Genomic DNA, 9,729 nt, shown 5'->3' on the forward strand with positions numbered 1-9,729 from the left:
CGCATGCTATCAATAGTTTTTCGCGGCATACATTGCAAGCTGTTTATACCTCTTTCCGCGGCAAACAATACGTGTTGTTGATATGTTAATTTTCGCAGCGTACATTGTACGCCGCGGATGTTACTTTGCGCAGCGCGCAATGCACGTCAATAACTTCTATTATCAACAACTTTGAATTGTGCAGCATGCATTGCGCGCTGCAGAAAGCTAATTTGCACGCTGCGGAAAGCAGTTTTTGTTGTAGTGTAGTGAGTTGATACAAGCTTTGTGTGTTGTAGCTTGAGGATTGGAGCTAGTTAGTTATCAAGATTGACAGGTATGATTCGACGATGATCAAATTGGGGAACAACGTCGAGATGAGTTTGCCTTCTCGATCCCTTAAATCACACAGTTTATCTATCTTATATGTTTATATGTTTTGATATGCCTTTCTTGAGTTTTATAGCATACTTGTTATGCCTTGTATGAGGTGATTGTGTATAGTATCATCTCTTGGTGCAAGTTGAGCCTAACTTTCTTCTAGCCTTTCCATGATATCATCAATGAGTTATAAGCTTCGATATCAAGTATCAGTGATGAGATTTTAGCATTGATACTTAGACTCCGGTTATAGCATCAGTGATGAGTTTTAGCCTGATGATGAGTTGATGCGTTTTAGCATATAAACCGTTGTCGCTTATTGAGCCTTGATCCTTGATAGCCTTTTTGTCATTTTCCTTGCATATTATTGTTGTTGCTTATATGAGAAATGCATGGATGTTGCCATACTTTAGTATTTATATGTTTCGTTGTTTCATACAAAGTTTTATACTTACCGGTTTGTCCTACTGTTGCTTTGTTTTTGTGTGTGCATTGCAACAGGTGATTCAAGGCCGATTCATTGGAGGCCATGAGAGTTTGGGAAGAGTTATAAGTGGTGCTCTGGGTTGAGTTGTAGTTTTTGGTCTAGAACTTACTTTGAAACATGTTTAGTTTGTAGATTATTCAACTTATGAATTTTTAGTTGTTGCATAGTCTATAGATATTTAGATTATGTTGTATTTGATGTTGGATCAGGTTTTGGGTAAGTTTGTATATTTTTGTTGTTGGATATCTTTAAAACTATGTTGTTTGTATCATTTTTTCAGCAAACACACAAAAGAGCAGCAAAAGAGGGCGAGAAACAGCACAGGGCTTGCCCGAGCGCATCTTTGCGTGCTCGAGCACGCCTGTGTAATTTCCGGACAAAACTGCGCTCGCTCGAGCGTAGTTCATGCGCTCGAGCGAGGAATTGGTTTTAAAAAAAATTTAAAAGCTTACCTCTTTTGGTTGCTTAATTATTAGATTAATATTAAATGTGTTTAAGAATTAAGATTAGCAGCCAAGGTCCCCACACACACCTGAGACCTGCCCCGTTGAATAAGGTGACCAATAATCACATAAATAAAGGACGTGAGCTAACTACACTCAGTACAATAATATGAGTATACAATATGATATGTGCATAAATGAAAGTGTACGGGTTACCAAGACTCAGGTCAAGAATCTCTGGTCAAGAACAGACTCGGGCCCTAGGTATATAGCACTCTGCGTCGTAGTACAAGAAGGTGGCTCACATACCCGATAGTGGATATAAGTGATCTGATCACGAATCTACGTGTCCAACCATTCACTAACAGGATAGGGTGGAAACCCTACTACATGATATTGCAATGATACAAGCTCAAGATGATCATGCATGAAACATAATAACATGACATAATATATGCAGATAAAATCATACCATATAAATAATGCAACACATAATACATGCATACTCAGTAAGGGTATCTCGAACAGTACTTTCGTACCTTAATAATACTAGGCTAGCTACAACAGCTCTACTGTCCAAGCCTATAAAAACAAGATTACTATATCACTAAAGAACATCTAAAAGCTTTAACTAAGCTAATAGATATTCACAAAGTATTTATAGGATCTAAGGTTATACTTTCTTCCGTCGTCAGACCTTTGATGTCGAATGTCCCAGAACTTGGGCACCACTTTGGTACGACTTCTGAACGTCTCGCCAAGGCCCCATCCCTTCCCAAAGATGGCTGGAAACCCCTAAACTAACCAAGAAATGAGAGGGAAAAGTTGTGAATTGATAGGATCGTTTTTATGTGTTTTTATTGTTTGTTTTGTGTTTGTTTTGCTTTCGTTTCGTTTACTTATTGTCCGTTCTTTTCCATTCTTGTTCTTTTTATTGTTTTATTATGTTCGTATTCACTCCTCTGGTTTATCTATTTTTATGGCAGGAAGTCACCAAGAAATGCCGATACTTGGTGGGAAGGTGATGCACAGTAGAGGCCATGCAGATAAAACAAGAAGAAAGGCAAAATTCTGGAAAAGAAGAAGGGCGCGCGGGCGGCCATATTCTACCGCGCGGGCGCATACACGGTTGAGAAAAACAGTAGCGCAAGGAATTTCGAGGCGCCCGAGCGGCCATATTCTACCGTGCGGGCGCGGTCACGTATTTTTGAAACAGTAGCGCAAGGAATTTCGAGGCGCCCGAGCGGCCATATTCTACCGCTCGGGCGCGGCGCACAGTTTTTATTTTTTATTATTTTGAGAGTTTATTTGGGAGAGGATTCTGGGGAACTATAAATACAATTATTTCTTTAGTTTTTGAGGGTTACACGGGACGCATATCAGGAGACTACTGGCGGCTGAACGTTGGAGATTTCTCTTCTCCATTGGGAGTTTTTCCTTTTCTTCTTCTTCTTAATTTTTATGTTGAACATCTTGGAGATTGAATTTTTGTAATGAATTCTAGTAGCTAAACTATTATTTTGTTGGAATCGAGGGGATCCTAATCCCGAAACACTGTAGTGTGATTGAATCACCGGACGTATTGGGAATTTATTTATGTTTATAATTGATTTTATCATGTTTTTCTTTCTATGTTGATGATTAGCTACCCTTAACATAGATTCGTAAATTATGAATTGCTGTCGAGAGATAGGTTTATAATTAGGACGAATGATATAATCCATGGACTTAAAATATGCATAGAGATATGATATTTAGTACATGTTGATAGCCATAGACCACCAGGTTGAAAGTTGTAGAATTCATAGAACGCAAAGCAATCAGTCGTGATAAATAATTAGAGAGATTTAATTATTTCACTGATTTGATTAGTTTGGCATCACCTCGAGAGAGAATGTCAATGTTATAGGAACTTCTGTTAAATTTATAAAAATAAATTAAGTTCCAATCGTCCAGTTCAATTAGGAAAAAGGTGAACCGAAATTCCAACAAAATCATTTTGAATTGTTATTCTTCACTCTGAGATTTGTTGGCTTGGTTGTGAAATTTAAGTTAATTTATATTGAGTTTTAATTTTAGATGTTAGTTAATTCACAAATCACTTTTTCGATACTTTGTGTAGTTAAAAATTGAAAAGACAAATTATTTTCGTTAGTCCCTGAGGACGATACTCGTACTCAGTATATTATATTATAACTTGAATCGTGCACTTGCGATTTATTCGAGCTTAATTGATAGATATATTTACGTTGATTTTTCGTGGTAGTATTTGCTCGATCAAGTTTTTGGCGCCGTTGCCGGGGACTAAATAGATTTTAATTTGTTTGATTTGATTTTTCTCTATTACAATTTTAATCATTCTTTTCCATCTGTGGACTGCAGGATTCTCTTGCAGTACATGCAACACTCACCTGAAGGACTATTGCCTTTTGATCCAGAAATCGACAGAACCTTTCACAGAAGAAGAAGGCAACAGCAGCAATAAATGGAAGGAGAACACGAACAAGAACCACCAGTTTACAGATCCATGATGGATCTTGCCTTACCAAATATTGAAGGCGCTCGACCAAGCATTATCCGGCCAACTGTAGCAGCGAATCACTTTGAGATAAAGCCGGCGATTCTTCAAATGGTTCAGAACACGCTTCAATTTGGTGGAAGTGTCATTGATGAACCCTATGTGCATCTCACAAATTTTTTAGAAATTTGTGATACATTCAAGATACAGGGAGTTTCAGATGACGCTATTCGTTTGCGTTTATTCCCTTTTTCACTACGAGACAAGGCGAAAGCATGGCTAACGAATTTACCTGCAGGTTCCATCATAACTTGGGATGATCTGGCTAAAGCTTTCCTCACCAAATACTTCCCACCATCGAAGTCAATGAAGCTGAGAGCGGACATCACAAATTTTTCCCAAGGTGAACAGGAAACATTTTATGAAGCATGGGAACGCTACAAGGATCTACTGAGGAGATGTCCACACCACCAATTACCAGACGGTCTTGTGGTACAAACTTTTTACTATGGACTTTCTCATTCAAATCGTACCATGTTAGATGCAGCTGCAGGTGGGAATTTACTGCGAAAGTCATCGGAGGATGGTTATGAATTAATCGAGGAAATGCCAACCAGTAGCTATCATCCTCAATCTGAAAGGAGTGGGGCCCGGAAATCAACTGGAATTCATCAAGTTGAAGCATTCACATCTGTGGCTGCTCAACTTGAAGTCATGAACAAAAGGATCGAGGAACTGAGTGTAGGACATTCGGCAATGCGAGTGCAAGAAGTATGGTGTGAAAAATGTGGTGCAGAGCATTTCACGAAAGACTGTCAAACATTCTCTCAATCGGAGGGAGTTATGGCAAGCCATATGGGAAATCAGAATCGCCCCAGGAATGACCCATCTTCGAATTCATACAATCCAGGGTGGAGACAACATCCGAATTTTTCATGGGGTGGACAGAATAATAAGCCGTATGGAAATCAGAATTACAGCAGGCATCCTCAAGAGGAGAAATCAAGCTTGGAGCAGATGATGCAGAAATTTATATCATCTACTGAAACCCGTATGCAGAATCAAGATGCATCAATCAAAAATCTGGAGAATCAAATAGGTCAATTGGCCAAATCAATTTCCAGCAGAGATCAGGGTACTTTGCCAAGCGACACTGAGAAGAATCCAAAGGAACAAGTGAAAGCAATTGAACTAAGGAGTGGAAAGACGGTCGAGCCTGAACAAAAAAAACGAGAAAGAGCCCGAAACGGGTACATCAAAAAAAACTTCAGGTAAGTCATCTATCTCAACACCCCCACCCACTTCACAATCAAAAATTGTTGTGCCACCACCTTTTCCTGCAGCTCTTAAGAAGGCCAAGCTAGACTCTCAGTTTGGTAAATTTTTAGAAGTGTTCAAGAAATTGAACATCAATATACCCTTCGCCGATGCACTGATGCAAATGCCAAGCTATGCGAAATTCTTGAAGGAAATCCTCTCTAACAAGAGGAAATTGGAGGAGCATGCAATGATAAGTCTGACAGAAAATTGCTCGGCACTGGTGCAGAACAAAATCCCACAAAAGAAAAAGGATTCAGGGAGTTTCTCTATCCCTTGTGTAATTAATGATGTTTAGTTTCATAAGGCTTTGTGTGATTTGGGTGCAAGTATAAATTTAATGCCTTACTCTGTTTTCAGGAAACTGAGCTTGGGAGAACCAAAGTCCACCAGAATGTCTTTACAACTGGCGGACAGGTCCATCAAATATCCACGAGGGATTATCGAGGACGTGCTTGTGAAAGTGGACAAATTCATCTTTCCCGTGGACTTCGTGGTGTTAGATATGGAAGAAGATCTGGACATGCCACTCATCTTGGGAAGACCTTTCCTGGCAACAGGAAAAGCACTTATAGATGTCCAGAAGGGAGAGCTGTTGTTGAGAGTGGGAGAGGAGAAAATTTCTTTTGACGTTTTTAATGCTTTGAAATTTTCTCAGAATAATGAAGAATGTTTTCAGTTAGATGTAGTAGACTCACTCTTATTTGATTATGTGCAGGATAATTTTTAGGAACCGTTAGAGGCTGCACTTGTATCTGAACAGTTGGGCGACTTCAGTGACGGAGTAGAAGAGATGACCGCATACTTGAATGACAACCAGTCATGGAGAAGAGGTGGAAAGCTTAGACTTGAAGACCTTGGTGACCGGAAGGATTTAGTTCTTCAGAAACCAAGCATTGAGGAACCACCTACTGTGGAATTGAAACCATTACCCATTCATCTTAAATACATGTTTTTAGGTGAGAACGATAAGTTACCTGTCATAATATCTTCTTCTTTGACAGGTGAGATGGAGGACAAACTAATGGAGGTGCTTAAGAAACACAAGAGTGTGTTTGCTTGGAAAGTGGCGGATATCAAAGGAATCAATCCATCCATATGCATGCACAAGATTTTAATGGAAGAGAGCATCAACCCATTAGTCCAACCGCAGAGGAGACTAAACCCAAAGATGCAGGAAGTTGTGAAAGCTGAAACGATCAAACTGTTTGACGCAGGTATCATTAATCCTATTTCTGATAGTCTGTGGGTGAGTCCAGTGCAGTGTGTACCAAAGAAAGGGGGGATAACTGTCATAAAGAATGAGAATAATGAATTAATACCTACTAGGACAGTTACGGGTTGGCGTGTGTGCATAGATTATAGAAAATTAAATGACGCAACCCGTAAGGATCATTTTCCCCTCCCGTTCATTGATCAAATGCTAGAAAGATTGGCTGGGTATGAATTTTACTGTTTTTTAGATGGGTACTCAGGATACAATCAAATAGCGATTGCACCTGAAGACCAGGATAAAACGACTTTTACCTGCCCATATGGTACATTTGCCTACAGACGTATGCCTTTCGGATTATGTAACGCTCCTGCTACTTTTCAGAGATGTATGACTGCTATTTTTCATGATATGGTCGAAAATTTTCTAGAAATTTTCATGGATGATTTTTTTATTTTCGGTCAATCTTTTGATGCATGTCTGCATAACTTAAATTCTGTGTTGATGAGATGCGAGGAGACCAATTTGGTGCTTAACTGGGAGAAGTGTCATTTCATGGTGACAGAAGGTATAGTGTTAGGTCACAGAATTTCTGAGCAGGGGATCGAGGTAGACAAGGCTAAAGTGCACGTTATTCAAAATCTGCCTCCACCTACGATAATAAAGGGAGTTAGAAGTTTCCTCGGACATGCTGGTTTTTATCGGCGGTTTATTAAAGACTTTTCAAAAATTGCCAAACCTCTGTCCTCTTTGCTCATGAAAGATGCCCCTTTTTATTTTGATTCGAATTGTTTGCAGGCCTTTGAGGTGTTGAGAGAAAGACTGGTGACTGCGCCAGTATTGACATCACCGAACTGGGAGCTTCCATTTGAATTAATGTGCGATGCTAGTGATTCTGCCGTTGGTGCGGTACTTGGCCAACGAATAGACAAGGTATTCCGAACCATCTACTACGCTAGTAAGACTCTTAATGAAGCTCAGCTCAATTATGCCACAACTGAAAAAGAGTTGCTAGCTGTAGTATTTGCACTAGATAAATTTCATTCGTACCTTGTGCTTTCAAAAATCACAGTCTACACAGATCACTCTGCTATTAAACACCTGTTGGCAAAGAAAGATGCGAAACCTAGACTGATTAGGTGGATCTTGCTTTTGCAAGAATTTGATTTAGAGATCAGGGATAAGAAAGGTGTTGAAAATGTAGTAGCTGACCATCTGTCTAGATTAGAATGCATTACTGATGATGCACAAAATGAAGTAAATGATATAGATGATTGGTTCCCTGATGAAAAACTTTTTGCCATAGAGAGTTCACCATGGTATGCACATTTTGCTAATTTTCTGGTCACAAGCACACTCCCACATAATCTATCGTTCCATCAGAAGAAAAAATTTTTATCGGATGTCAAACACTATTTTTGGGAGGAACCATTTTTGTTTAAAATATGTGCTGACTCAATGATTCGGAGATGTGTGGCGGAAGGAGAAATGCAAAGCATCCTCAGTCATTGTCATGATCGTGAGGTAGGTGGCCATACTGGGCCAATCAAAACTGCAACAAAGGTACTGGAATGTGGGTTCTATTGGCCTGACCTTTTTAAGGATGCGCGCCGGTATGTTTTAGCTTGTGATAGATGTCAGCGGACAGGTAATATCTCTAACCAAAATGAAATGCCTATGAATAATATCATTGAGTGTGAGATATTCGATGTTTGGGGAATCGACTTTATGGGACCATTTCCACCTTCTTTGACGAAAAAATACATTTTGGTCGCAGTCGATTATGTTTCAAAATGGGTAGAGGCTGAAGCTTTTGCAACAAATGATGCACAGGTTGTACTAAAATTTTTGAAGAAAAATATTTTTAATCGGTTTGGTACACCCCGTGCAATCATTAGTGATGGTGGCACCCACTTTTGCAATAAACTTTTTGACAAATTTTAAAGAAATATGGTGTCAAGCATAAGGTATCTACCCCATATCATCCCCAGACCAGTGGCCAAGTGGAAGTGTCCAATCGAGAGATCAAACAGATCTTGGAGAAAAGTGTGAGTACTAATCGGAAGGATTGGGCACTTCGACTTGATGATGCCTTATGGGCATATAGGACGGCATTTAAAACCCCTATCGGCACTTCCCCTTATAGATTATTATTTGGAAAGGCATGCCATTTACCTGTTGAATTAGAGCATAGAGCATTTTGGGCTATTAAGACTCTAAACTATGAATTTGCTGCTGCAGGTGAAAAAAGATTGTTGGAGCTCAATCAACTGGAAGAATTCCGCGACAATGCATATGACATGGCGGTTTCGTACAAGGAACGGACAAAGAGAATACATGATAGGCGTATTCGTCAGCGGGAATTCAAGGAAGGAGAGGCTGTGTTGCTGTTCAACTCCCGGTTAAGACTATTTCCCGGGAAACTAAAGTCTAGATGGTCTGGGCCCTATAAGATCACCAGGGTGTATCCATCAGGGGCCATAGAGATCAAAGATGCCCGCAAAGAGTCGTTCACGGTCAATGCTCAAAGGTTAAAACACTATGTGGGGGGTGATGTGGATTCCATGCCAGTCATCACCACATTGACTGACCAAGACTAGTTTGGGGAGGGTGAAAAGTCAAGCTCTCGACTTTAAATTGAGAACTACATTCTACTTTCCCTTTTATTTATTCGCGTTTTTTTTGTTCATTTTAGTTCAAGTGTAGAATTTTTAGTTAATTTCCTGTCTTTCTCGAGTTGAGTTCTCTGTTAAAAATTTTTTGGAAAAAAAGGGGGTGCGCTCGCGCGGCAGTTTTCTGCCGCCCGCGCACCCAACCCTCTGTCATAATTTTTTTAAAAAAAGAGGTGTGCGCCTGCGCAGCACTTTTTTACCGCGCGGGCGCCTCGCTCAAAATCAAAAATTTAAAACACCCGATTCCTTTTTCCCTTCTTTATTTTCTCTCTTTCCTTTCTCTCTAACCCTAATTCCCTCACAGCCGCCATCTCCCTCACTCTCAATTTCTTCTTCTTTTCTCAATTTCGCAGGTAATTCACTCGAGTTCTCACATCTCTCGACATGGCGCCAAAGAAACAGAAGATTGCCACCTCTAGGGCCAACCCATCCCACTTAATATATGGGAAATTTATTTATGAAGAAGCAAAGGCACGTTATGAGGAAGCCAAGGCCGCTAGGAATCCCATTCCGGAGCGAGGAATTAATCTTTCTGAAAACCGCACCACCTCCCTTGGCATCGTAGCTCGAGGATGGGCCGAGTTTTGCCGCCAACCTGTCGCGGCATTAGTCCCCTTGGTCCGTGAATTTTACGCCAACGCCGCCAAGCGTACCGATAACACTACCTTCGTGCGGGGTAAGATGATTTCTTTTACTTCCGCTGCTATTAATGCGTTATT

General features: G+C 40.2%; 1 protein-coding gene and 1 non-coding gene across 2 annotated transcripts; one reads left to right on the forward strand and one right to left on the reverse strand.

Moving 5' to 3' along the window:
• The first annotated feature begins 3,775 nt into the window (after positions 1-3,775).
• Positions 3,776-8,938, forward strand: LOC140878784 (uncharacterized). Its single transcript, XM_073282402.1, has 8 exons — positions 3,776-5,079; positions 5,486-5,810; positions 5,856-6,342; positions 6,589-6,681; positions 6,904-7,682; positions 7,867-7,951; positions 8,116-8,171; positions 8,285-8,938. Exons 1-8 carry the CDS (start codon positions 3,776-3,778, stop codon positions 8,936-8,938), a joined length of 3,783 nt encoding a protein of 1,260 aa, XP_073138503.1.
• Positions 4,178-4,284, reverse strand: LOC140885818 (small nucleolar RNA R71). The gene has a single exon (XR_012151233.1). It is a non-coding gene; the product is annotated as a small nucleolar RNA R71 (small nucleolar RNA).
• Positions 8,939-9,729: the final 791 nt, after the last annotated feature.

The sequence above is a fragment of the Henckelia pumila genome, chromosome 2 (genome assembly GCF_033568475.1).
Source record: "Henckelia pumila isolate YLH828 chromosome 2, ASM3356847v2, whole genome shotgun sequence".
NCBI lineage: Eukaryota > Viridiplantae > Streptophyta > Magnoliopsida > Lamiales > Gesneriaceae > Henckelia > Henckelia pumila.

Excerpts from the sequence above, each read along its gene's own strand:
- LOC140878784 (XM_073282402.1), top strand. The coding sequence starts at position 3,776 with ATGGAAGGAGAACACGAACAAGAACCACCAGTTTACAGATCCATGATG. Across the intron at positions 6,682-6,903 it reads TGGTACATTTGCCTACAGAC|AAGGTATAGTGTTAGGTCAC; the intron begins GTATGCCTTTCG and ends TCATGGTGACAG. Across the intron at positions 7,683-7,866 it reads CACATTTTGCTAATTTTCTG|GTGGCCATACTGGGCCAATC; the intron begins GTCACAAGCACA and ends ATCGTGAGGTAG.